Genomic DNA, 27,914 nt, shown 5'->3' on the forward strand with positions numbered 1-27,914 from the left:
GGAATTTTGCTGGGATATGTGGCCAGCAGGGGCAGAATTCAGGTCGTTCTGGCTTACCATACTTTATGCCATATTAACCGCCTCCCCTATTAATCCCAATGAATAGAAAAGTTTTATCTCATCACTTTGCATGAATTAGAGTAAAGAGGCAAGACATGCAGGGGCTTCATTGCATAGGTGTGAATGTTGTAGTGGATGTATCTGTTGGATGATGCTGGTGTTAGGAATGGAATAAGGGGATGGCCACACCGACACAATGATCACAACCACATCGCTGAGGCAAGGCCAACGCTCAGGAGTTGTCCTCCAGCCCCAGAAGAACTTCCCCCAAAGAAATGGCCAGTTTTAGAGTGGAGCAGTCTTACTTGCTATAGCCAAATACTATAAAGTTTACAGAAATGACATAATATTTTTTAAACAAAAGGATCATAAAAATGTATAATACCATGAAGAAATCATTGAGTGATTTTTCTAGGAAGGTGAAGTACACAAGAGAAAAGATAAGAAATTAAAAAAAGAAAAATAATAAAAATTGGCACATAAGATTTTTAGGTTTAGAGGAACTAAAAGTGAACATGCAATATATACTCATGCTAGAAAATTTAAAGAAAACTGTCACTATTGGGCAGTTCTTTTAAATACTAAAAAAAGTATAAACTCTCCTTCACCTGGATGGGACAAAGCAAGAAGATGACTTTTTACAGTGAGGAGTTATGATAGATTCAACTGAGACACCCCAGAAATAACCTTGTTAAACTCTATACATCCTGCTGGCAACAGATTTGACATCAGCCTTAGAACCAGGGGTATAAAAAACCTATTCCAGAGAATATATCAGGATAAAAGGTGCCTGGATTACGAGATAGTCTTGCTGACATTTCCACTTACAAAAGAGCCTGTTTCTGTTCTTTATTAGAAAGAGAAGGATATGGGGAAAGAGGGGCTTAAAGAGATTAGTTTGAAAGCTACGAAGTCTAGCACTGCGTCAGGCTAGCCGGAGGCAGGCCCATGAGGCTGGAGAGAAAGAAATGGGTCTCAGAGATGACGGGAGGGGGATTTGAGGGGATCTGCCCCGCCTGGACATTCAGCGAGATGACGGCCCCGCGCTCAAGCCTCGAGATGGGCCGAGGCAACCTCGCAGAGGCCTTCCGCCAGCAACTCCGAGGCTCTCAGCCACGGTCTCCTGGGGCTTCCCCTTCACACTGTTTCACACTCTGGCTCCCATGCCCGAGCTGCACTGCCTTTAACTTCTCTTTCCCTTTAGTTGTTTTGTTTGTTAGACAATCATATACTGATTGTCTATTTTGCACATATCGGTCCAATTTCAAGTTAGTTTTGGATTTCTTCTGAGAATATACCCAGAAAAATTGCTGGGACATAAGGCAGCTCCATTTTTAATTTTTTGTGGGCCCTCCACACTGTTTTCCACAGTGGCTGCACAGTCTGCATCCCACCAGCTGTCCACAAGGGCCCCCCTTTCTCCACAGCCTCCCCAACACTTGTTGTTTGTTGATTTATTCATGATAGTCATTGTGACAACTGTGAGGTGGTATCTCATTGTGGTTTTAATTTGCATTTTTCTGAAGATTAGTGATGATGAGCATCTTTTTATATTTCTCTCGGCCATCTGTATGTCCTCTTTGGAGAAGTGTCTATTCAGGTCTTTTGCCCATTTTTTTTAATTGGATCGTTTGTTTTTTTGGTGTTGAGTTTTATAAGTTCTTTATAAATTTAGGATATTGCATATATCATTGGCAAATGTGTTCTCCCATTCAGGGGGTTGTCTTTTCATTTTGTTGATGGTTTCCTTTGCTGCGCAAAAAATATTTACTTTGCTGTAGTCCCATTTGTTTATTTTTTCTTTTGTTTCCCTTACCCAAGGAGATATATCATAAAAAATATTACTAAGAGACAGTCAGAGATTTTACTCCCTATGTTTTCTTTTAGGAGCTTTATGGTTTCAAGTCTTGTGTGTGTGTATATATATATATACACATATCTTTAATCTGTTTTGAGTTTATTCTTGTATATGTTGTAAGAGGGTGCTCTAGTTTCATTTTTTTGCACATATCTGTCCAGTTCTCCCAACACCATTTATTGACTAGACTGTCTTTACCCCATTGCATCTTCTTGTTTCCTTTGTCAAATATTAATTGACCACATAGGTATGGGTTTATTTTAGGGCTCTCTATTCTGTTCTATTGATCTATGTGTCTGTTTTTATGCCAGTACCATGCTGTTTTGATTACTATGGCCTTGTAGTATAGTTTGATAGCAGGTAACGTGATGCCTCCAACTTTGTTATTCTTTCTCAAATTGCTTGGCTATTTGGGGTCTTTTATGATTCCATATAATTTTTGTATTATTTGTTTTTGTTTTGTGAAATACACTATTTTTTAAAAAATAGAGCCTGGTTGGACGTGACTCAGCAGTTGAGCTTCGACCTAGGATCCAGGAGATTGAGGTTCGATTCCCAGTCAGGGCACATGCCCGGGTTGCAGGATTGATCCCCAGTCGGGGGCCGCGCAGGAAGCAGCTGATCAATGACTCTCTCCCTCTCCCTCTCCCTTCTCCTCTCTGAAATCAATGAAGATATATTTTAAAAAAAGGAATTACTTGAATCTATAGATTGCTTTGGGTAGTATGGACATTTAAACAATGTTACCTCTTCCAATCTATGAGCACAGAATATGTTTCCACTTATTTGCATCTTCCTCAATTTCTTCAGTGCCTTCTAATTTTCTGAGTCTTCTACCTCCTTGGTTAAATTTACTCCTAGCTATTTTATATTTTTGATGCAATTGTAAATGGGATTGCTTTCTTAGTTTCCCTTTTTGATAGTTCATTATTGGTGTATAAAAATGCACCTAATTTCTGGGTATTTATTTTGTATCTTTCTACTTACTACATTTATTTATCAGTTCTAATCATTTTCTGATAGAATCTTTAGGGTTCTCTATATACAGTATCATGCCATCTGCAAATAATGATAGTTTTACTTCTTTCTTTCCAATTTGGGTGCCTTTTATTTTTTCTTCTTGTGGGTGATTGCTTTTAGGTGGAGAAAAAGCAAAAATCATTGTGCAAACAAGGAAGTCTGGCTCATTTAGGAAGAAGGCAATGAGAAAAGAGGGAAAGAGTAAAATTAGAGCACTGTTAGAGGCTTAATCTGGGAAGGCAAGAAGAAAAGGAGTGGGAGTGGATGTGGTAGGTTTCATGTTAAAACAGAGGTGGTAAAATTGCCTCCTCCTCTTCCTTAAAAATTGTTGAGGAAGGAAAATGCTGGAGGAGACAGAGACGCACAGAAGCGCTAGAAAAAATAGACTCCTAATTAGTGTCAATAGATGAGCTTCAGGGGCTTAGAGAAGCCCCACAATCTTACACAGAATTTTGTTTGTTTGGGGGTTCATGCATTTGAGGGGGTTAATATTAGGACAAGGGAACAAACCTTTCAGCTGACTCTCAGGGTTTTAAATCCCTACCCAATATTAAGAACTGCCTCGATGAAATAGGGGATAGAGAGGGGAAGTAGTTAAAAAGAGAAATCACATACTCGAAGGTGGGAAAGGATGCCGAGCTTTGCTAGGAGTCTAGCTGGAGTACAGCAGCGAACTGTCTGATAACAGGCTCAGTCCAGCACAGAGACAGTAGGTTTAGTTAATCAGCTGGAGCCGGGGGAAATAGGGCAGAGTGTTTGAATCAGTCATGTGGGTTCCAAACTTGAGAACAAGAGCCCCTCAGGCAAACTGATTAGGCCCAAGATTCGGAGAGCACGGATACCACCAGAGTGTATGTTCTAAGTGGGTGCATTACGAAATAAACCAAACCATCAAGGAGGCAGCGGGGAGGAAGAAAAAGAGGGAGAGGCACAGGTGACTAAGCAATCTCTATCCGATGAAAAGCAAAATTGCCTCTGGTAAGGAAATATGCGTTAAGATTAAACCAAGGGCAGGCTGAGATAATGTACTTAGAGACTAATAATCAGTATGGAGTAGGGAGGGTCAGCTTGCCTGAAGTGACAGAAAGCTTCAGGCTATGTGATGGGGTAGTTGGAGGTCAACTGGCAAAGAACAGTAAGAAATTGTTCATAAGCCGGTGTATAAAAGCTTCCCAAAAGGAAATTATTGAATAAAAATGAGGAAACTAGATTTGTCAGCAGGAAAAGAATAAAACTTCCAGGGACTGGTAGGACTACTCATTAAAAGAGTGACAACAGCCATAAAAAGGAATGAAATTCTGATTCATGCTACACCATGGATGCAACTTGAATATATTGTGTTAAGTGAAAGAAGCCACACAAGAAAGACCACATGGGTATATGATTCCATTTGCAGGAAATGCCCAGAATAGGCAAATTTTTAGAGACAGAAAGTAAACTGGTGGTGACTAGGCCTGGGAGGTGGTGGGATGGAATAGGGAATGATTGCTAATAGATACAGGGTTACTTTGGGGGGGAAGACAAAACTTTTCTAAAATTAGATTATGGTGATGGTAGCACAGCCCTGTGAAAATATTAACAAACTTTCAATTGTATACATTAAATGGGTGAATTGTATAGCATGAGAATTATATTTCAGTAGAGCTGTTAAAATTTGGGGGGAAAGGGGAGAGGCTTGGTGGGCAGCAATGGGAGCTATAGTTGTGTTTTTCATATTAGGAAATAAATAGACATTGAAAATTGATAAATTCTAAAAGAGTGATGAAAGATTATTAGTAGGAAATAGAGAAGTAGCTATCAAGAGGACTAAATTCAGAAATGGGCAAAAGCCTAGTGTCTGGGATGGGGGGCTGGGTATGGGAAGGGCTGGAGCCAGGAACTGTTGCTCTTCATTTGAAATTCTTTATTATTTGTATTTAAAAATATTTTTAAATGTTACTTATAATTTTTAGGAGATTACAAAAATATACATTAAATTAGTAAATAAGATCATTCTTTTCCTTTACAGATCATTATCTGTTCTTTGGGGCCAAGTTGGCTTCATCTTATCTATCTCCAAACACCAGGCTTATGCTGTGGTCTCTTTTAGTACATAACAAGTAACAGACTGCTCATGGTCTGGATTCTTGCCTACGAAGACCTGGATCTATAAAAACCTGTTAGGTTTTTATTTAACTTTGTAAAATGTTGTAGTTTTGCTAGTTTCATAGCCTTAATGGGTAATTCATTCGCTCATTCCTTCATTGAACAAATGTATTTACTGCGTGCCCATCACATGGAAAGCACAGTGCTAGGAACTGGGGAGACTCTGGTGAGAAGGACACATAGTCCCAAGGAGCTGTCATTCTCATAGGAAGTCACAATTGTCACTAGAGAATTACGATGTGGTACACAGAAAGAAGAGTGCTCTAGGAGTACATGGGAGGGGACCCTAGCACCTTGGAAGTCAAGTAGGGCTTCCTGGAGGTGGTGACATATAGGCCTGTAGTAGATGCTAGCCTGGTGAAGGGGATGCCAAGGGGAAACAGAATTTTGGGGGGGAATTAAATGACCGCTGTGTAGAGTACACAAGAGGGGGCAGGGAAATGTAGGCAGAATAATGAGCCCCCAAAGAGTCCAGGTCCTAATCCCCAGAACCTGGGTATGTCACTTCACATGGCAAAGGGACTCTGCAGGTGTGATTAAATTAAAGATCTGGAGATGGGGAGATAGTCCTGGATTATCTGAGTAAGCCCAACCTAATTGTAATGGTCCTTATGAGGAAAAGAGGGAGCCCCATTTATGCTTTCAACCTCTAGAACTGTAAAATAATAAATTAGTGTTATCTTAAGCTTCTAAGTTTATGGTAGTTTGTTACAGCAACAACAGGAATCTAAAAATGTAAAGCAGGCTGGAGAAATAGGGAGGAGCTGGAGGACTGACTTTCCCATAAGCCCCATAAGGAGTCTGAACCTCCTTCTGAGGGCAATGGGAGCCTGTGAAAGGATCGTGCTTGTATTTCAGGATGAGAGCTCCAGCCCCTGTAAGGGGAGGGGTGGTGGCGGGACAGTCTCCCCAAGAACCTGCTACTGTGGATTCTACCTTGTGGAGCCTAGAGCAATGGCCCCCTGGTGTGGGTTCAGCAAGGACCCTGATTTCTGTGACCTTGGTTAGCAGATGCTGAGTACTGTGTAATGACCTGGAATCTGGAATAGAGAAACCGACAGACGCAAAGAGTAAAAGAGCACTGGGCAGCCTTGGCCTCAAGAGGAAGTCTTCTCACCTTGACTCTCCACATCCTTCAGTGGGTCCACCCCTGGAGACAGGATGAAAAATATGGGAGTGGCTGGTCCGGATTCTTCAAATGAGGTTGCAAAGTCTAATGCTCTTCCCACCACATATTTGCTTCCTAATGTCTCCTCAACAAAATCTCTTCCAGAAAAAAAACGACGTAAGTGTATCAGTCACAAAAGAATAACACTTGAGAAATAGAGGTCTATGGAAATGGAAGGATGTGCTCAAGGTCATGGGCTTGGTAGTTACAGAGCTAGGACAGACTCCCAGCACCACTTACTAAGTCAACACTTAAAACCTGTGTTGCTAGTTGCCAGCCTGCTCACCTAGATCAGGGCTCCTCCTCCATCCCACCCACCCAGGCCCCCACTGACTCCTTCGAGAGCCCTGGGTGCCCTGTCCCATCACCACCATCCCTCAGAAGACAGCCAGAGCCAATGCCTTCCGAGAGCTTGCAGGCCGCGAAATCCTCCAAACTTCAAACCCCTGTGATCCTCCACCTGTCACTTAAGGCTCTCCAGTCTTCTAGTCTCTCATGTTCTATCACTACTCGTGTTTCTTTCCATCTTACTCCACTTATCAATGTTCCTTTCCACAGTGTCCCATTTTATACTAAAGGAAACCTGGAAGCTGCAACCACTTCCTGACCATCTGGTCCAGCTCTGGCCTTAACTCTCCCCCAGGGACACTACTTTTCCTGTAGCCCTTCAGCTCATCCTCCTGCACCTGATGTGCCTCAGGATTGGGAGGTGGGACGATGGTCCTGCTCATGGATGACTATTATTTATAAACATTACTTCTCTACTCTGTGGCTCCACTGCAGCTCATTTCCCCTGATGTGTCACCACCATACCTGAATATCAGTGTCATTTATTGCTCCTTTGGCCACTGTACCCATTCACTGAACACTTGGACACTTGGCTCAGGGACTTTCCACCAACCTGAATGACATTGACATCCATGTGTACAATCCTCCAGGTTCCTAACAACCTTATTTCTCCCCCCTCAGCCACCCGACTCCCCAGGCACACCCTGATCCTAGTTATTGCTGGGGAACTTTTCCTATGTCTGAAACCATATATGAAAACATCCCACTCTGACCAGCCCTTTCTACCCTTGCAGTCCTTTTGGCAGCTTACCCTTCCTTCACTTATTCTCTGCCTGTGTTTGTGCCACGACAAATGCAGTATCTTGGCCTCCCTAGTGTTTTCTTTCTTTTAAGTCATCTCCTTATCCTCATCACTTTTTTCCTATCCAGGGTCGAGTCCATGGCCTATAACTTGTTTCTTTTAAAACAACTTTCTTGGATTTAATTGACATACCATAAAATTTACTCATTAAAACAGTATTATTGAATACTTTTTAGTATATTCACTAAGTTGTACAACCTTCACCATAAACCAGTTTTAGAACATTTTCATCCTGCCAATAAGGTTTTCCTGCCTGTTGAAATAATTGCTATTTCCACCCTTTGGCCTAGGCAAGTGCCAACCTGCGTCCTGTCGCTATAGATTGCCCGGCCTGTAACTTCTAACCACTCTCTTGCCAAAACCGCCCTTCCTTTACCTGCTCTTACTCCAACACACCAACAGGGAAAGGCGGGCGCTCCGGGTCAACAGACCTCTGAGCTACACCGCATGCAAGATCATCTAACGGCGAGGGCTGGTGCCGCTGCAGATGCAGGGTCTTAGCTAGGTGGGCCCTCAATGCTACTTGGAATTCACTGAGTTTCCCTGGTCAACCTCTCATGTTTTCACAGATCCTACTTCAAGCCTTCTGCACTCTCCTCCAACCTCCAACCCTGCTACCTCCCCTTTCACATCAACTCAACTGGGGATCGTGCTTCCTGCTTCTCAGAGAAAACAGGAGTCATCAGATAAAATCCTTCTCAGTTTTCTACCATCCTTCTACCAGCTTAACAAGAGCCGCACCCATTTCCCTCTCTCTGTGATGAAAGAGATGTCCTTCCTGCTAAGGATGACCCTTCCACCTGTGCTCTGGGTCCCATCATCTCCTGCCGCCTTAGATGTGACCAGCGTCCTTCTCAAACTGGTATTGATGAGTACCCTTTCCAAACTGTCCCCCCAGATATTAGGAAAAGACGTGGCAAACGCAGGCCTCATGGGATTTAGGATGCTGGTACAAAGGCTCCCGTCACTGTACACACACGGCTTTTGCGCTTGGCCCTGCTAGTCTGGCCACACCGAGGTGGCCCCACGCCTGCCCTGGGCCCCCAGCCGCCCCCTTCCCTACCGCATGGCGTAGGTCATCCGGTCGGGCCGAACGGCTCTCATCATGCAGAGGCGCTGCAGGGCTGTCCTGTTCTTCCACTCCTGCGGGAACTTCTCCTTCTCAGGACATTCCGATTCCACGAACTTCTTCCAGCTCTTGGCAGATCCCTCGATGTCCCGATCCAGATTACAGAATTCTTCCATGGCTGAGAGAGCCTAGGAAATGTCAGAGAATCGGGCTCTGAGCTGCAGTTTCTCAAAGCTGCAATTTGCACTGTGTTGGGGAGTTAAGGAGCAAGATGGTATTATAGACATGATTCTGTCTCATTTATACTCTTTTTCTGGAGCCTTGCGTCTCCTTCCAAGCGAACTCAAGGAAGAGGAAGGATTTTGACCAGCTCACCTCTAGCAAACTGCCTGAATAATATGCAAGGTTTAGCAGAGGAAGCGTCTGGAATACTACCAGCAGCAGACACTAAGCAGCTGCAGAGTACAAAAGGGAAGCCATTTTTCTGGTCAAGGAGCCTGGACACTTTAAGTGTCTGACTCCCCCCTTTCATTCCCATATTCACTCTGCCAGCAGCTTCGGTCAATGCCTCTCTAAAAATGACTCTGGAATCACTGACTTTGTATCAATACCGACTCTAAGGCTTCCATGAACTGCCTACTTCCATAAGGACTGTGTCCAAATGCACAACTTGTTAAACAAATCTCTTCCTTTAGTGCTTGCCTCCAATCCATCCAGTCAACCAGGGAGCCCACTGCCCTCCTACTTGGCTTGAGCACATCTGCCCTGAACCCTGGAAATGTGCCAGGCTCATTCCAGCTCAATTCCTTGGTCACACTCCTTTCATCACGTCAGGTCCTGTTTTTCTCGCCACCAAATCCTACTCCTCTCTTGTGCTGGTCATGGCTGATTATTTGTTAAGGTTCTACAAATTGTTCAAGTCCAGTTCAAAGCCAGCAACCTCCCTCACATACATCCTCTCTAACCTAGAACATACAGTCCTCCCACCCTTCTTTTGTGGAGACAGAGTTGACATTGACACCTTCAATAAAGAGATTGACTCAGTTTTTAGATATTTGACTGCTGATGGTCCTTAAGCCTAATCCCTCTCCCTTTCTCTTCTGCTCCACACCTGGCCAAGCTGATAACAAGCCTGGGCACTCGCTCTTCGGTGCTGGAGGGAAGTTGTACCATGCCAGCCCTTGTCCAGGCCCAGGAACTCTCACCCTGGCCCCACCCCATACCTTCCATAAGAACCCCAAAGTGGTCTCCTTTCCTGGCTCTCTCAAGTCATTTACAGACTGCCTCCGAACTCCCTGCTCTCCCTAGAAAGTCTTATTATATGCGTAATAAACATTTCCATACCTCCTTAGGTATGTCTTTGGCATCATCTGTTGTTATTGGAACCAAATTTGGGGGTGAGGGGTTCATCCTGTTTCCTCAGAGTGCCCACATAACCATCACTCACTTAGACACTGAGGTACCTGCAGCCTTTCCACCATCCCTCAACTCTGCCTGCACGTTTGGTCCCTCCAATGAGATTAGAAAGTAGACTTTGTCCAAAGCACCTCCCACAATGCTATGGGTTTTAAGGAACCCACACATTCTTGTCATTTGAATTCACTCACCCCCTCATTTGATTTTCATTGAATTTCTACTACATGTCAGATACTCGGGAACATACAGGTGAACAAAAGAAGACACATGCCTTCCACAGGAGCTTACAGTCAAGAGAAAGAGGAAATAAGGGGGCCTCAGTGAGGATGTAAAATTCTGTTGGGTGGAAATAGAGGTAGAGAGAAGGGAATGGCATTTAATGGGGAAAGGTTAACAAGAGCCAAAACCAGGCGAGGGAAGAGTGTGGGGCATGGGAGAAAGGAGCGTGACTGCAGTAGAAGTCTCATAGGTGACAAGGGGAGAGTAAAGCTGGAGGACACAGACACTGACCCGGGCTCGCCTAGGCTCTCCTCTCGTGAGGATGAACGCCTGTCCTGCCATATGTGTCCTTTCACATGGGCTCTGTGGCTTCTCAGCTTCACCCTGACCACTCAGAGCAGGGAACACCTTTGCTCATGCGGACAAGTGTGTAGGATGGTGGAGGAGGGGCCTGGAAACGAGAGTGCTGGTCCCAGACACACCTCTTAGGAGCCTCTTACGACCTTTGCGGGCGTAGATTTTCTCATTTGGAAAATGAGGCCAGGTAATTGTTCGTGTAGCTCAGACTCTAATGTAGATACAAGTGCTGTGAAAACTCTACAGATTTTGGGGGCTTGTAGTTATTGAATTGTGGTTGTAGGTTTACATGCCTGCTACTCCTGCACAACTGTGAGCTCCCTGTGGGCAAGAACTTTCTTAATCATCTTTGCAGGCCTCAGGCCTCGCAGGCTGCCTGGAACTTAGGCAGTGCCCAATTCATCAAGTTCGACATCTGGGCAGCCAGCAGGAAGGCTCCTGGCAGGCTGAGAAGAGAGTAGCAGCTATAATTATTTCTCTGTGTGCCGGGAACTCGCTCATCACTCAGGCAGCCACCTCAGTCCCTCGTCCCAGCTTGCGTCATCAGGAACCCTCCTGCAGTCCCATTACCCCCTCTGGCGTCATCACAGTGCTGAGCAAATTACTCTGCCATCCGCGCCTCCAGCTGCCACCACTGGGCCCGAAACACACTTTCTTGAAGCTCTGGATTGAACACAATTGCAACATTTCATCTTCCAAATGAGGGAAAGGCATTTCTAATAAGTTAAATGGAAATGACTAATTAACCTAATTACATTGGGCTGTGTAGCAAAATACAACTGTGCTAAATTGGCATCCGGAGTGGTAGTGAGGGACCTTTCGAAGGCTAACAAAGCCTGATTCACAGATGAGATTCTCTAATGAAGGGCAGCACATTCCCAGTACCTTAAAGTTCAGCATTTGATTAAACTTAAAAAATTCCTAACAAAGGATATTAATAGAAGCAATATTTTATCACAAAGACTTCATTCATTCCCTGCCTATTAGTGCTGCTGGGGAAACAAGGCAATTCATCTTCCTAGTCAGACAGAATGTTTACAGAATTTTGTTTTATCATGTCCTATTCAATTATACTGAGTTTGTTTCTTTAGGCTGAACTCCAACTGGACACTTAAAAAGAGCATTTATCAAAGGCTTTGGTGATGTGCGCTGCCCGCTGCATTGTATTTTCACCTGCTCACATCCTGCACTGTGCTTGAGTTTTGGGGCTGGACTCAGCTGCTCCACCAACGAAACTCAGAGGGAGAGAGATAAAGCCTCACTCATCTGCAAAAGCCTCTGAGCAGCCAGATGAGCTCAGCCCACAAAACAAAACAAAACAAAACAAAACAAAACAAAACAAAACAAAACAAAACAAAACAAAACAAAACAAAACAAAACAAAACAAAACAAAACAGCAAAGCCGGGCGAAGGAAAGCAAACCAGGCAGTCCATTTCGTGGAAAGAGGAACAGAGCTAAATTGCACAGTAGCTTTAGGGCTGTGGAGGGCTTCTGAATGATTTATTCTTTGCGACTCCGGCTGCAGAGGGCTTTGTGGGTAATAGAGAGAAAGGCAAGTGGATTTGGCCCAGTTGGGCAACTAGCAGTTCCTCAGAGATTTTCCTTCCGTGGAAAAACGCTATAAGGCACAACCCGCACCAACCACAGCAAGTGCACACCTTAGAGATGGGTAATTAGCAGTCGTAACTGTGATGGGTGAATCCTGTCCCTCAAAAAGATAGGTTGAAAAGACTAACCTCCCAGATTTGTCAATGTGACTATTTTAAAATAGGGCTTTTGCAGGTGTAATCAAGTTAGGATGAGGTCAGTAGGATGGGCCATCATCTAATACGACTGATATTCCTAGAAGAGACACAAAGACACGCAGAGGGAGAGTGGCCATGTAAAGCCCGCAGAGATGGAGGCAGAGATGGAAGTGATGTTGCCACAAACCAAGGAGCGCCTGGGCTGCCAGAAACTGCAAGAGGCAAGGAAGGATCCTCCCTTTGAGGCCTGCTGGAGGGATCACGGTTTGCCAAAATCTTGGTTTTAGACTTCTAGCCTCCAGAACTGTGAGGTAACACGTTTCTGCTGTTTTAAGCCAACTAGCTTGTGGTTCTTTGTTATGGCATCTCTAGGACACAAATATGATAGCCATAACCATAACCATAACCATAACCAATAACCATAACCATAGCCGGCTTCTATTTACTGAGTGTTTATATGTCTACATCATCCTATGAGGTAGGTATTATAATGACCATTTTGAAGATGAGAAAAGAAAGTCTCAGAGGAATAAGAAACATGCCAGAGGCCACACACACTCAAACTTGAACTTGAACCCAGAGCCTGTGTTAACTAGTTCATCCCCATCGCTGCTCCAGGTCTGCAAACACACTCATTCAGAACTGCTTTCCAGAATTTATTTTCCGTAAGGGCATCAGACTGTCACTGTTCTCAAGCTCTGGGGCAGTGCTGTCCAACAAAGTAGCCACTGGCCACAGTGAGTGCAAATAACATGTGGCTCATGTGACTGAATGAAAATTTTATTGCCTTTAATGTTAATTATTTTAAAATTTACGTTTAGAAATTGGAACTTGCTTTAGTAATTGGAAAAATTTTAAGTATGATTGGAACAACTTGGGTATATGAACAACTGTTTTAACTCTAAAATTTTGTGAAATATAAATTCAAATCAAGTATTTCTGATGAAGATTTAGCATTTAATTGAGAGGTACTATAAGTGCAAAAAATACAAACCAGAATTCTGGCTCAGTACACAAATATAAAATAGTGATTTAATAATATTTATAACAATTTCATATTAAAATGATAATATTTTGGCTTATTGTGTTAAAAAATATATTATTAAAGTTAATTCCATTGATTTCTTATTACATTTTTTTATTTTACTTTTTTTTAATCCTCACCTGAAGATATGTTTTTCATTGATTCTAGAGAGAGAGGAAGGGAGAGAGAGAGAAACATCAATCAGCTGTCTCCTGTATATGCCCCAACCGGGGATTGAACCCGTGACCTTTTGGTGCATGGGATGACTCTCTAACCAACTGAGCCGCACCAGCCAGGGCAACTTCTTATTACATTTTTACTATATGGCTGCTAGAAAAATTCAAATTACACATGTGACATGCATTCTGTTTCTTTTGAATGGTGCTACTCTAGAGTATCTATTCATTCATATCTTACGTAGCCTAGGAAAGCTGATGGTTTTCCATGAACTTTATTATATTGTAATTGCTCTTAGGCATTTCGTAACTTTATGATTTTATTGCTGTTGTGAATGGAGTTTCCCCTGTTTCTTTCCCAATATATTAGTCCCCTTCTCATTTGCCAGATTGGGTCCAGAATGACAAATAAAATTAATAGATAAAAGTCAAATCACTTCTTTATTATTTAGATCAGGGATCAGCAAATTGCAGCTTGCAGGGCCAATCTGGCTCACCACCTGTGTTTGTAAATAAAGTTTTATTGAAACTCAGGTATTTCCCTGCCCTGCCGGGTGGCTAAGCTGGTTGGAGTATTGTCCTGTACAACGAAAGGTTGTGGAGGTGGATTTGATTCCCGGTCAGACCACATATCTAGGTTGTGGGTTCGATCCCCCAACGGGCGCATATGGGAGGCAACCAATCAATGTTTCTGTCACGTTAACGTTACTCTCTCTCTCCCTTCCTCTCTCTCTAAAATCAATAAAACACATCCTCAGGCGAGGATTGAAAAAAAAAAAAAGAAACAGCATTTCCACTTGCTTATATATTGTGTGACTTTGGCAGAGTTGAGTACCTGTAACAGAGTCTGACCCTCAAAGTCTAAATATTTACTATGTGGCCCTATACAGAAAAAGTTTTATGGCCACTAATTTAGATACAGCCCTAAAAAATAATTTAAAAGATAGCTACAGACTCTGAAAAGGAAGTTAGAGAAATATTTTGGGCAGCGGCAGTGTGGTGGAATTAGCCTGACTTTCCTAAGATGGATCCTTTGAAGGGGATGGCACGCATGTAAGTGACTAAGTATGGGGTTTACTTATAAAGTAAATCAAACTTGGATGGGTCTCAAGGGAACGATGCTGAGTGAACAAGCCCATTGGAAAGATTACTTACCGTATATTTCCATTTATATAACATTCTTGAGATGGTGAAATTATACAAATGGAGAACAAATTAGCGGTTGCCAGGCATTAGGACCTGGGGGAGGGAGGAGGTTGCTGTGACTGTAAAAGGGTGACATGAAGGATCCCTGTAGTGATGACATTTTATCTGTCTCGACTGTGGTGGTGATTGCATGAATCTTCATGTGTGATAAAACTAAGCGCGCGCGCGCACACACACACACACACACCCAACAAAATGAGTGCATGACAAGCTGGTGAATCAACATTAGTGGGCTGCATCGATGCCAACGTCCTGGGTGTGATGTACTACGGGAATGCGAGAAGCTCCTGTCGGGGGAAATGGGGTACAAGGAACATCTCTGCTATTTGTTATAACTGCAAGTGAAATCCACATTACCTCAAAAATTTAGTAAAATATATAATGAGGAAGAGAGCCATCATGTTACTTCAGACTCATACTTTTTTGTGGCATGAAACGTATAAAATGCTACAAACGTGGAAGATCATAAACGGGTCATCTAGTGCAGGTGCCAGTCCTCCCACAGCACCAGTGCCCACCGTGGGTACTCATGCCGGAGGCACTGGGCCGCTGCCCTCGTGGGGAGAGGGCGTTCTCTCAGCCGACCTCTGCTGCTGGGCATCATGTCAGGCCCCCTGAGCGCAGGCGGGGTCCCCATGGGAAAGGAGCTTATCGTTTGTGGTTTTTCAGGGCTCATGGAATCCCAACTGGACCGAACTGAGTAACATGGAGAGAAACCAGGCTCTGCCATCAGACAGACCGGAATTTGAGTCCTGGATTTACTACTTACAAGATGCGGGACCTCATTCTCCTCACACATTAAATGGGAACAAATAATACCTACTGCCCAGGTGGGCATGAGAATAAACTAAGGTAATGCATTTCCTATTGTGAACTATTTTTGACCACTGATAATCCCAGGCTGGAATGCATCCCCTGCTTGAGGCCGAGTAAGGGTTAAGGTTGGGGTTAGGGTTAGGGTTGGGGTTGGGGTTAGGGTTGGGGTTGGGGTTGAGGGGTTAGGGTTGGGGTTAGGGTTAGGGTTAGGGTTGGGGTTGAGGTTAGGGTTGGGGTTGGGGTTGGGTTGGGACTGGAGTTAGGGTTAGAGTTGGGGCTGGGGTTAGGGTTAGAGTTGGGGTTGGGTAGGGGCTGGGGTTAGGTTTAGGGTTGGGGTTGGGTTGGGGCTGGAGTTAGGGTTAGAGTTGGGGTTGGGGCTGGGGCTGGGGTTGGGGTTGGAGTTAGGGTTGGGGTTAGGATTAGGGTTGGGGTTGGAGCTGGGGTTAGGGTTGGGGTTGGGGTTGAGGTTGGGTTTGGGGTTGGGCTAGGGGTTGGGGTTGGGGTTAGGGTGAAGATGCCTGAACAGGGCCTGGCATCTGTCCACTTCATGGAGGTGCTATCACACCATCCCCACACCAGCCCGAGGGCCCCACAGAGGAGCCCACATCCAGTTTTAGGCACTGGCGGGTGAAAGGAGCACAGCTAAGATGGAGAAGCTCCCAGGATCTTACTGTTCCCTCACCTCCTGGAGGCAGAGCCCACAGCAGCAGGCACCAGCTTGCTCTCTGCAAAGCCTCCTCAGCAGCCAGGAAGGGTGAGCTCTGCTGTGGGGGTGCAGGTAAAGGGATGCACTCATGTTCAAAAAGCTCCATGGGGAACCCCAAAAGAGAGCCCTGATGAATTCCTGGGGACCAGGGCCAGAGAGAAACTCCAGGAGATGTGAACGTGACTTTTCCAAGGGGCTGGTACTGACCTTGATGCCACCCCAGGCCTGCTGGGAGAGGAACTCCACTGGACTGGTGACGCCCGTCTGCACTGGAAAGCGGAGCAGGAAGTCCAGCTCTGCCACCCCGACCTCCTGGTTCAGCAGGAGGATCTGCAGGTGCAAGGTGACACCGCGTTTCTTTAGCTGTGGTGGTCACAGGGTCCTGGAGAGCCTCAGGGTCGTCGCTCAGTGTGATTATTACTACTTCTAGCACTAGAACTTGCCTATCGGTTGTGATTGGTAAAAGAAGGTGGAGTTTAAGAAAGTGTATATCTCTGCAAATCACTTCTGCGTGCATCTGTTCTCGCCCTAACTATCAGCATGACTTAAATGCACACTGTGAGTAACTACATAGTCTTGGAAAGCAAGCATTTTATGTGCCAGTCATAAATGCCTTGGAATACATTCCTGCCATCGATTGAGAAGGCGACAAGTGTGATTTGAGGAGAGTGTCAAAGTAACATGTGAATATATGCAAAACAGAAGCACGTATATGAGTTAAGAGTTAAAGGGCTTCCAGAGAAGGGGAGTGGCAGCGAGCAGGTTGCAGGGACGAACTGGACTAAACTTTCCGTAAGTGGTTTTGAATTGGGTTTTGGAGAAGCTGAGCGATAACAATGTTTAGACAGGGAGGGAAGGCTTTCCAGGGGGGAGGCCATGGGAAGAGGCCCGGAGGGGAGGAAGCAGCGAGGTGTGCGCCCGGCAGGGTGAGGCATTCCCCTGCCGAGCTCAGGAGTCGTGCTGAGGGGCGCCTGGGAAACCCTCCCCTCTTCCAATGGTTCTCTGCTGAGAAGTTACAGATGGAAATGCTCACTAAGAAAAACATAATTTGGTCAATTTGAGAAAAAGTCTCTAAGGAGACAGGCTTGCAATAGCAGATGAGGTGCAGCCCTTGTAAAGTGAGGTTGGGATCTTAGGCGGAGAGGAGAGAAGAGCTAGCGGGGAGCTCCTTAGGGTCCGGGGGAGTAAGGGGCAGGAGGGAAGGTAGGCTGTGCTGCGGCTGGAGCTGTTTTTGTGACGGCCAAGCTGTCATCGCTGCTGAAGTGGGGAGCACAGAGGGTGGGAGATGAGCCACGCTAACAATCCCCGAGTTCTGTCTTTGAAACACGCAGTCAGCGCAGAAGTGATCCTAGAATATCTGACTTGTAGAGCTGCAAGAGGCCTCAAGATAATCTGATCCGTACTTCTAATTTATATATGAAAAAAATTCCCAGTGCTAAAGTGGTAAGTACAAGGAACTAAATTTTCATGGTTTTTGACATTAAGGAGGAATAAAGACAAAGGGTTCTTATTAACATTGAAGTAAGTCCCTAGTGCTCCCAAACCCTGGAGAAACATGGTTCTAGAGGACATTTTCAAGGTCAAGCCTGCTGTAACCGTAGGAAGATGTTTGCAATTTCATATTCCAGGGGGAAGCTGGGACACTAAACTTGCAACCCTAAAAGTAAGTAACTAACGAGAGGTACTCTCAGCAAGTTCTTAGTGCATCGCAGAAAGTATCTAGTTATTGGGATGGGCCCTGTCTCATCTTCAGGGCTGGTTTGGATCGACTGGTAGAGGCTGCTGGAGGGCTGTGCTGAGGAGGATCATAGATCATCCAGGAGCGGCCAGGAAAAGTACAGCGACTGGTTAAGCAGCTCTGCCAGGAGTGGGGCAATGGTGGGGCAGCGTGCATGTCCCTAACGGGACCTCCTAGTCGGACCCCTCTGCTTAGAGCTCACAGCCTTCTCGTGCCATGGGAAATGATGGTGAAAGAAGACAGTTTTGGGTTTTTTTTTTACACTTGCTGACTGGGCACTAGAAAACGACTTGTTTTCTCAACATGTCTTCAATTCACTTTTACCTGAAAGGCGAGCTGGGCAAGGTAGGTGAGCTTGTCACACTCGAAGAGCCCGCGGGTGGTGTGCTGGTACACGGAGAAGGTGATGCTGTCCATCAGGTTGCCCAGGCGCTGCTGCGGGCTGTCCGCCGGAGCGGCCTTCTCCACGGCCCTCTGGAAGGCGATGCTGAAGGCCTGGGGCGGGGTGGGCATGGTTACATGCTATTCACACAGCCGCCTGTCTACAGCTAGTAGCCTTACCTGTGAAGGCTATTATAATTTCCGAGTCACAAAAGTATTTTCCCAGCCTATCCTGCCAAGGACAGTGGCAAATCCTCACCTGAGGATATTTCTCCCATTGCTTTTGCAGAGAGAGTGAAAGGGAGAGGGAGAGAGGGGGAGAAATATCGATGTGAGAGAGACACATCGGTTGGTTGCCTCCCACATGTGCCCCAACCTGGGGACAGGGAAAGAGCCTGCAACTGAGGTTCATGCCCTTGGCCTACATGCCCTTGGCTGGACTCGAACCCTGGACCCTTTAGTCTGTGGGCTGATGCTCTAACCACTGAGCAAAACTGGCCAAGGTGAGCCTACGTTTTGATCAGTGAAAAATAAATGTCCAGTGGCCAAGATAATTAACAAGTTTTGTTGTATAACTACCCAACTAAAAAAGTTAACACAGTCAACAATAACCAGCTGGGTTATTCTCTCCTCTAGATTATAAAATTCTTGACAATAGAACCAATGTTATGTACAAGAGACCCTTGTGCATAATTGGTGCTGAGAATGTTTCTGATTAGTTATTTTTCCTTTGTAATGACCAGAATCTCGTATTCTTTTTCTTTCTGTCAACTCCGCGGTCCTTCGAAGAGCCCTCCTTCACATCCTGTTTCTCATGGGCACCTTACTGCAATGGGGGGGGAGGGGGTAGGTGGGCGGGGAGGGCATGGGCTGCTCCGGTGACATCTTCTGAACTACACGCTTCAGGCATAATATAAAATAAAAATCATGAATCAATTTCCCATTGTTTTAAACTTAGCTATAGACTTTTAACAAAAATACATTTAGGAATGCTGCTTTTCAAATGTTCTGTAAATAGACAGAATCATTTAAAAAATCAAAATAGAATTGGGTCTTTTCCATTTTTGGTATGCAGAGTTCTTTTCTATATTTTCATTTTGTTGCTTTAAGAAGAAAAAACTCGTAGGGCTTTCTAGCACTAGGCAGTTGAAACTCAGTGGAAAACATAAGATTTGTGCCTCATATTTCCTAATTTGCAAAGTTGGGGGAAATGTGAATTCCTCTCTCTAGTCCATAGTTCCATGGTGTTTCTTGTTAGCGAGGCCCAGCAGGTTGTCTTCATTCAGTTTTGATGATCCGAGCAAAGTCTTCCGACCACTGTCACCCCACTCCATTGTGCTGTTCCCCTTACTTGGTTGGCTTCAGGCTGGAGCAAGAGCTTGTTGGAAGCTAGAAATTTACCCCAGCAGCACATGGAGCAATTTGGGGAGCTCCTCAGTCCATAGAGACCAAGGGCATTGTTTTTCCCAGTGGTTACTATGGCTTTTCCCTAAAACTCAACATGACAGTGATCAGTAAAGAATCTCTAGTCACTAAGTTTCAACAATGCGATTCACCATCCAGAAGAAGATCTAAAGAGATTTTGAAAACCCAGGTACACATAGCACTGTCTTTGCACTAGACTACTTTTGGCTCTTTCCATTTCTATCCTAGAAAGCACCATTGACTTCCTCTTGTTTCTGGGGTTTGAACAGCTCTGCTGCTGGGCTGCATCTTGACCTCTGTGGCTTCCTCCAGAGGTCTCTCCTGCCCTCAAGGTCTTATTTGGGCTCTAATACCCTTGTTGCTCCATTATGGCCTTAGATATTTTTTATCGTTTCATTTGTGCTGGATTGTGAGCACGCTGAGGTGGGGGCCAGCCCTACCAACATTATTCTCTTTCCCAGAATCCAGCCCAGCTGTTATCATAGGCACTGAAAAAAATTTGTTAAATGAATGAGTCCTGCTAATGCCCTAAAGAGCTTAGGCCAAGTATGAGGGCTGCCCTAGACTAAGGGTAACGCCTCCAGGTGCCAGATGTGTAAGATGAAATAGGGCGGGGGCAGGGACTGTGGCGACATGCGGGGAAGGAGGACCATGCCTGTCTAAGGAGCAGCCATCCCTCAGCTCCAGCGAATTTATATTACGTGGAATGTGAGCTCCGTACTGCCAAATCTTCCAGACTTTCAAGAGGAGCCAGAAATTAGGATTTGTATGAAACATCCTTCTTTTAAAATCTTTGTAACCACTGAAAGTATTTGAAAAGCCTCTAAGGACCAAGGAAAATGGGTCAACAGGCCCCTGGGCCTCCAGTGCTCTCCCTGTCTGACTCTTCCCTTTCCCATCTCTGAGAAATATTATTCCTCTAGCTGTGCTCCCGGCCCAGCCCCACTGTACACAAGAGAGGGAGCCGGGGCCTTCCATCATCTGCGGGAAACCCCAGTGAGGTACCTTCTCACTTGGGACTCCCTGGCACCCTGTAAGCGAGTCCTATTAGCCCTCTCCTAGCCTTTGGATGAGTTTTGAAGAAAAAATACTTTATCATCAAATCAGAGGGAAGGGGGATGGGAAGAGATTAACCAAAGAACTTACATGCATATATGCATAACCCATGGACACAGACAATAGTGCAGTGAAGGCCTGGGCGGGGCAGGTGTGGGGTGGAGAGGTTAATGGGGCAAAAAAGGGGACATCTGTAATACTTTCAACAATAAAGATAAATTTTAAAAAAAGAGCGTGAAAAAAATCCACCTTAACCATATTATGATCTCCAAGTTCACACGAAATCTGGCTTTTGAAGAATCTTGGCACATCTATAGCAACCACACACATGAATATATCCCTTCTCAAAACACTTTGGGAAAAGTGGGATGTGAGGCTGTTGCCACATTGGCCTCTCTGTGGTCTTCATACTTAGAGGAGGCCTGTCTTTTCTCTGCCAGGAATAGGAACTGTAAATCCAGCATCAGACAAAAGCCAAGCCCATGGAAACTCCAGCAGCTACTTTGTCTTCAAATCGTGGAAGGCTTCTAAGTCACTGCTGTTCCAGTATTTTTGAAGACACTTACTTCTGCTCCTTGTCAGTAGCACGTAACCTGCTTCCATGATCAAGCTAGTCAATGAACAGTTTCTGGCAATTCTCAACCACAGTACGGGGACTGCAAATCCCACCCTTTATAAATAAAGCTTCCGTGACAAAACAAGCCCGCACCAGGGTGCTGGTGCTGAAAAACAACTTGCAATGTGCTTTGAACACATCTTTTCATGGGCTCCATTTGATTTCTTTCTTTCAGGAAGAGTTACTGAGATCAATTCCAGCTACTCTTGGAACTGGGGAGGTGATCCTGTCGTTACTGGCTTATCATGCTAACTTTTACACAGTTTTTAAATATCTTATAATTCCTTCATATGACGTTTTCACCTGAACATAAGGCCAAGTACTGAATTTCTTTTAAAAACATAAAATACTGTAAATAGAGTTCGGTTCATCTGCAGAGACTCTGGGTTGAGGGAAAGGGATTGGGACATGGTGACATGCCATTTTCAACTAGATGGGCCCAGGTGCTAGAGGCCGGCTGGTTTCTCAGCTGCGCGCCTTTATCCCAACACCTTGGTCTCCACAGGGCAGTTGGGCTTCACAGACGTGTGCACTCTGAGTGTGTGTCTGTGTGTATATGCCCCCCCCGTGTGTCTCTGTGGCGTGTGTGTGTGTCCTCTATTTGTGGCGTCAAACCAAATAAGCAATGCTCCACTACCCACTAATGCCTCTCCAGTTGTTTTTTTGGTGAATGTCCTAGGGGAGAAATATATATTTTTAGGGATGCATTTAACATTTACGTGTCTTTATTTTTATGAGTAAGGTAAGTTTAGTCAGCACTTATAATTTGCTAACATCTTTGGTTTTAGAAATATCTCAACAACCATAAAGGAGTAGCTTTGGGATATAAAGGTAATAAGAAAAGTAAGTTGAAGTTGGTCTATTATTATTGCTTGCTTTGGTTTTAATGGATCTGAATGACACACACATTTGAATGTCCCTATTAAGTTTTGAGCTCTTTGGGGGCAAGGATTACTAGTAATATCTCTCGGTACCCTCTTCCACACATTCTGCGAGCATAGTGCCTGCCACATCTTATGTGCTTATTGAGTGAGGCTGACCTTGGCATGGTGTCTGTCACTTTCTGTTCCAGCCGAATAAGCAACGAGTTGTGAAAGACCAGCTAAGGAGATGAGGAATGTAATACAGGTTTGAAGGCACTGTGGCTGCTCTCCGATTTGATCTTAAGATCTTCCATAGCTAATAAAAGCACAGGGTAAGCTCTCACGGAGAGTTGCACTGGCTAATTCTACTGCTTTATTATGATTATGTGAAAAATTCCACGTGCGAGTCACCTTGAGAGAAAACTGGTACATGGGGTGGATCTTGCTGAGGTCATTCATGATGAAGTAGAGCAGAGAGGCACGGGCGGCCGCCGGTCGATAGTGCTCCCGGGCCTCGTTGATTTTCACTTCGGTCACCTTGGCCTCCTGGACCTGTTAGAAAAAGAAATAGTGGTCCATTGTTCAAGCCATGCAGGGCTTCCTGAGAATCAGCTTATATAAGTACATGCGTGTGCGGGGATGGGTTGCAATGGGGATAGTGGCTGGAGGGTTGGAAAGCTGCTGTGGTTTTCCTTAACAGAGACTGAGTGAGAAAGACGATACACTTCTTTCACAGGGTGTGAGTGTCAGCCCTACCAGCTGGGCCATGTGGGCTGTGCAAGCCTCATGCTCCATTTCTAACAAGAAAGATTTCACAGAAACACAAAAATACATACTGAAAAATAACCCAAAAGTCCAGGTAGTGGAAATCCAGTAAAAGAAGCATAATGTAATTTTCTAGTTCCTCAATTTTTATGAAACAGGTAGTATACTAATTCACAAAGAAAATCTATTTCAATGGAATATTCTACTTTTAGCAAATTGCTTATCCGAGGGAAAAATAAGAGACCTAAGCATTAGAAAGAGGGATTCTGTAAACACATACCACGAAATACAAAGCTCGATATGACCCGCCTTATGCTCCAGAACAGAGTGAAACTACTGATAATTCGTGAGAATCTCACTGGAAAAAACCACAATGATCCCTACTGAGGATAATCCTGCAATAAACAATTAAAACTTCAGGAGGGAGTGTTATCAAAGGGGACAGTTAGAAGACCCACCCCACACAAAACTCCAGGACTAGCCTTCCAAGAGCTGAAGGTGATTGAACAATCTAAAACTTATCAGTAACTAATTATGCTTAAGAGCATAGAGGTAAAATACAGTATAAAATCAGGACATTATAAAAAAAAGAACAAGCATGATCTGAGAAAGGGCTAATTAAAACTCGTAAAAATAAAAATACAGTTACTTAAATGAAGAAAAACTCAATACACAGGTTACATAATGGACCGAAGTTGAAAAGAAAGTAAGCAAACTAGAAGACAGATGTGAGGGAATTGTTACAATAGCAGCGCAGAGAAAACCAAAGACGGAAAATATGTAAAAGAGAAAATGAGACTCAGCAGGCTTGGCAGATAGAAGAGGAAGATTTAAAGCACATCTCACAAAAGTAGAGAATAGAGAGAACTAGGGAGAGGCAGCATTTGAAGCTATACGAGTTCAGGCTTTTCCAAAAGTGGTGAGAGACCAGAGCTTTTTCTCTGAAGAAGTGGTCAAGGTCAGAGAAAGCGTACTCACCACAGGCCCTCGAAGAAATAATTATTAGCTTCAACTAGAAGAAAATTGAACCAAAAGGAACACATGAAATGTAAGAATTTCTTAAGTATATGTCTAATCTAAATAACAAAGACTTTTATAAGAAAATCACAACCGGTTTGGAAGTAGCTGGTTGAACTGAAATGTAAAAACAGTAACAGAATATGGGAGAGAGAGGATGAGGAATGAAGGGCCCTAAAATCCTTACATTGTTTTGGGAGAGGTTAAATAATACTTAATTTTAGACTCTGTTAAATTAATACATCTACTGTTAATCCACATATAAAAGAAAAAATATTTTTATATATAAATGAAACAAGCTTAACCAATTAAATAAAATAGAATGGATAACTTTAAAAATCAGCAAAGGGTAAAAGAAGGGGGTAAATAAAAACCAAGAAAGGAGTAAAAAATAAACAAAAGTAATGGTTAATAGAAATCACAGATTAAGATGGTAGAAAAATTTAACTATATCTATAATGTTAATAAATGTAAATTGGTTACATTCAGTAGTTAAATGACAAAGATTCTCAGAAGGGAGTGGAAGTGAACAGAACCCATATAATTGCTCATACTGGTGTTATCACAGGTTCACACTCTTTAAGCTCACCTGGGTCCTCAATGCTGTCCATTAATCTGTGTGTCTGCAGTCAACTTCCATTTTCATTTCTTGCAACAACTATTATAAACCTTCACTCTTCTCCACAAGCCCCTACCTCACCATCATTCCCTCTCTCAGCAGACGAACTTGAAATTAAGGGATTTCCTTAATTTCTGCCTTCTCTTCTATCCCCCTAATTTTCTGTTCTCCTACCCCAGTTGCCCATATGGACCCATGGACCATTTCTAGATTCGTGTTTGCCCCCTGTCCCTTATCACATTGGAACTAGCTCTCCATCTTTCTAAAGATAAGCTCTTGCACAGTGACAGATGATTACTAGAATTAGTGAGGTCATCATATTATAAAGTATAAAAATGTTGAATCACTATATTATACACATTAAACTAATGTAAATAATATAAGATTATATACCAACTGTACTGAAATAAAAATGTGTAAATATTTTTTCTGTCTTTAGTATATTTACATATACTACATATACTGAGCATTTCCTTAGCTGCACCTTAATCTAAATACAGGGATGGGCAAAAGTAAGCTCTTCATCGGTGACCCAAATTATATTTCTCCAGACTTTCTTATGTACCTCACTATATTAATTAATCCCTGTCTTTCCCATAAATTCAACTCTTCTTGGCAACTGCTCCTTTCCCTTTACAATCAATGCACCCTCCCACGCCCAGCTAAGATCTTAGCATGCTCAGTCTCTCCTATCTCAGGGGGAAAAGCCTAGAAGGATCCATGTACTCTTTAAGTTACAATCCTTTCTCTCTTTACTATTTCATAGTTTGGCTACTTTAAAGAGTTGTCTATACTCACGTCTCCTTTCTCATCTCCCAATTACTCTCATTCTAATGCAGGCGTCTGCTTCTACAACTTCACTGAAACCATTCTCTCCAACGTCACTGATAATTCCTTTTAGCAAATTCCGTGGACACATCTCAGCCATATGACATCCCTTCCTCTCGCAATGCTTTTTTCATAGTACCTTACCTACCTACTTTTCCTTCCACCTCTGCTCTGTTCTTTTCTTTACATCATTTTTTCTCTTAAAATGCATTAGTGCTCCTCAGTGCCATACTCCCAGTCTTACTGTGTTACCGGCACCCTAGGTTCCTGTGATCTCCCAGGATAGAAATCAAAAGAGATCACCAGAAACCGATATGGACCCAGGTGCATTGGCCAGGAGCCAAGCTCAGGTCTCCAGCATGGCAGGCAAAAATCTTACCGTGGATCCATCCTGGGTTTGTGGGAACTCCTGAGATAGAAATCAAGAGAGTTTACCACAAGAGCAGCACTCAGGCAAGAGGTTTATAAAAAACTCATGCGCTGAGGGAAACAGCATTTTAAGGGGAAAAAAAGAAATGTTGCTCCCTGAACAAAAGCCAGGGAACAGTTTTAAAGAAGTTGGGGCTAGAAAGACGACATCTAAGTGTGATGTCTAAGTATGTAGAGGCGGGACTCTTTGGCACCTGAGCAGTGGAACTACATGCTTCTTCATGTGTCACATGTCTTATTAGCATGTTAAATCTCCACTCAGGGGTGTTTTTTTAGCATTTAAATGAGGGAGGACGCCAAAGGGCAGTCTTTCTTGCTAGTGCGCATGTGTGAGCAAAGAAAACACAATTTAAGCCCACCCGAGTGAATCTTGCAGACAGCAGTGTCCTGTCTAGTTGCTAATTGGCTGTAAGGAGAAGGCAAGACCGAAGGGGAGATTAATGAGCCTTTGACTTGCTGCCAGCTGGGCTCCGGGAGTAGCAGGCCTGTCTCTTTAGGTGACTTCATCCACTTCTAAAGTTTCAGTGATCAACTACTTGATGATCCTCAGCACTGTCACCAGCCCAAGATTATATATCCAAAAACCCACGGACGTTCCCACACGAATGGCTCCAAGGCATTTCAAACTCAGCACAACACAAACTGAAGTCCTCATTGCTTCTCATTCCCAAACCCACTTCTAATCTCTTCTTTCAGTTTTAGGCACCGGTGCCTCTCTAGATGCTTATTTCTGGAACCTGAGCCATTTCCTTAACTACACCTTTACCTATATACAGGGATGGGCAAAAGTAGGTTTACAGTTGAGGGTATGCAGAAGTTTATTCTTGTATTATTTATTAATTATTGTATTATTTTCCATATGAACAACTGTAAACTCACTTTTGTCCACACATGTTTAATCATATCCAATCAATTAGCAAGTTTTTCAAGTCTACCTCTTTGAATCTGCACATAGCTCTTTTTGTTAATATATGTTTTTATTGATTTCAGAGAGAGGAAGGGAAAGGGAGAGACAGAAACATCCATGATGAGAGAGTCATTGATCGGCTGCCTCCTGCACGCCCCCCACTGGGGATGGAGCCCAAAACCTGGGCATGTGCCCTGACCAGGAATCGAACCGTGATCTCCTGGATCCTAGGTGGATGCTCAACCGCTGAGCCATGCCCGGCCGGAATCTGCCCACTTCTTTGCACCACAACTGCCCACCTGAATTCAGGATACCATCACCTCTAATCTGAATCACTGTACCCTCTACTACTTTCTCTGCCTCCGCATTGCATTCCCAAGCTCTCCTTCAGACTGAAGCAGAATGATCTTTCTATGGCACAGTTCTGAGTATGTTACTCTCTTGTCTACAAAGGAAAACGAAAACTGACTCTTTCATGATCCCCAACTCCCATCCAAGCCAAACTTCTTAGCAAGGTCTACAAAGTGCTCCTCAGTGCTCTACTCCCAGTCTTACTGTGTTACCGGCACTCTAGGTTCCTGTGATCTCCCAGGATAGAAATCAAAAGAGATCACCAGAAACCAATATAGACCCTGGTGCATTGACTACAGTTGGCTACAATAATTCCTTTGTAATGGAAACTTACCTACCTTTCATGCCTCATCTCCAGTGACTGCTTCCACCCCCTCTGCAATCTCTTCACGATCCGGTTACACTATAGAGAAACATCGCTGGCCCCTGGTTGAGTGCTTTTCCTGTGCGTGCCCGGCTTCCCGTGCTTACTCTGCCACAGCCCTCGTCACAGCTGTGTCATTGCTGTTCACTTGTCTTTCCCCTTCAGAGGGCCAGGCCCTGGAAGCCTGGGGTGCTGACAAGTTCATTGTTGTACCCCCAATTTTTTTCATGGAATTTTGAATAGAAGAGCCTCCAAGAATGAATGAGAAAGACAGAGAAGACAATAAGAAATTACATGACAAGAGGAAAAGTTTCTAGAAAACACTTGGTGCATAGCAGCACTCAGTAAATGCTTGTTGATTTTTAACGAGACAGGTAAAGAAAAAGGAAGGAGGTGGCTGGAAGAAGAGGCCAACCTGG

General features: G+C 44.1%; 1 protein-coding gene across 1 annotated transcript in view; it reads right to left on the bottom strand.

Annotated features, from left to right (window-relative positions):
* The window catches only part of DNAH9 (dynein axonemal heavy chain 9), a 295,671-nt gene that overhangs the window by 36,355 nt on the left and 231,402 nt on the right, over positions 1-27,914 (bottom strand). Inside the window, exons 57-61 of the mRNA XM_087825845.1 lie at positions 22,627-22,767; positions 18,199-18,369; positions 16,344-16,466; positions 8,465-8,658; positions 6,201-6,349 (exon numbers count right to left, since the gene is read on the bottom strand). Of these exons, the coding sequence (XP_087681971.1) occupies positions 6,201-6,349; positions 8,465-8,658; positions 16,344-16,466; positions 18,199-18,369; positions 22,627-22,767 (778 nt within the window). The remainder of the gene's footprint in view (positions 1-6,200; positions 6,350-8,464; positions 8,659-16,343; positions 16,467-18,198; positions 18,370-22,626; positions 22,768-27,914) is intronic.

The sequence above is a fragment of the Miniopterus natalensis genome, chromosome 17, assembly GCF_054644295.1.
Source record: "Miniopterus natalensis isolate mMinNat1 chromosome 17, mMinNat1.hap1, whole genome shotgun sequence".
NCBI classification, from domain to species: domain Eukaryota; kingdom Metazoa; phylum Chordata; class Mammalia; order Chiroptera; family Miniopteridae; genus Miniopterus; species Miniopterus natalensis.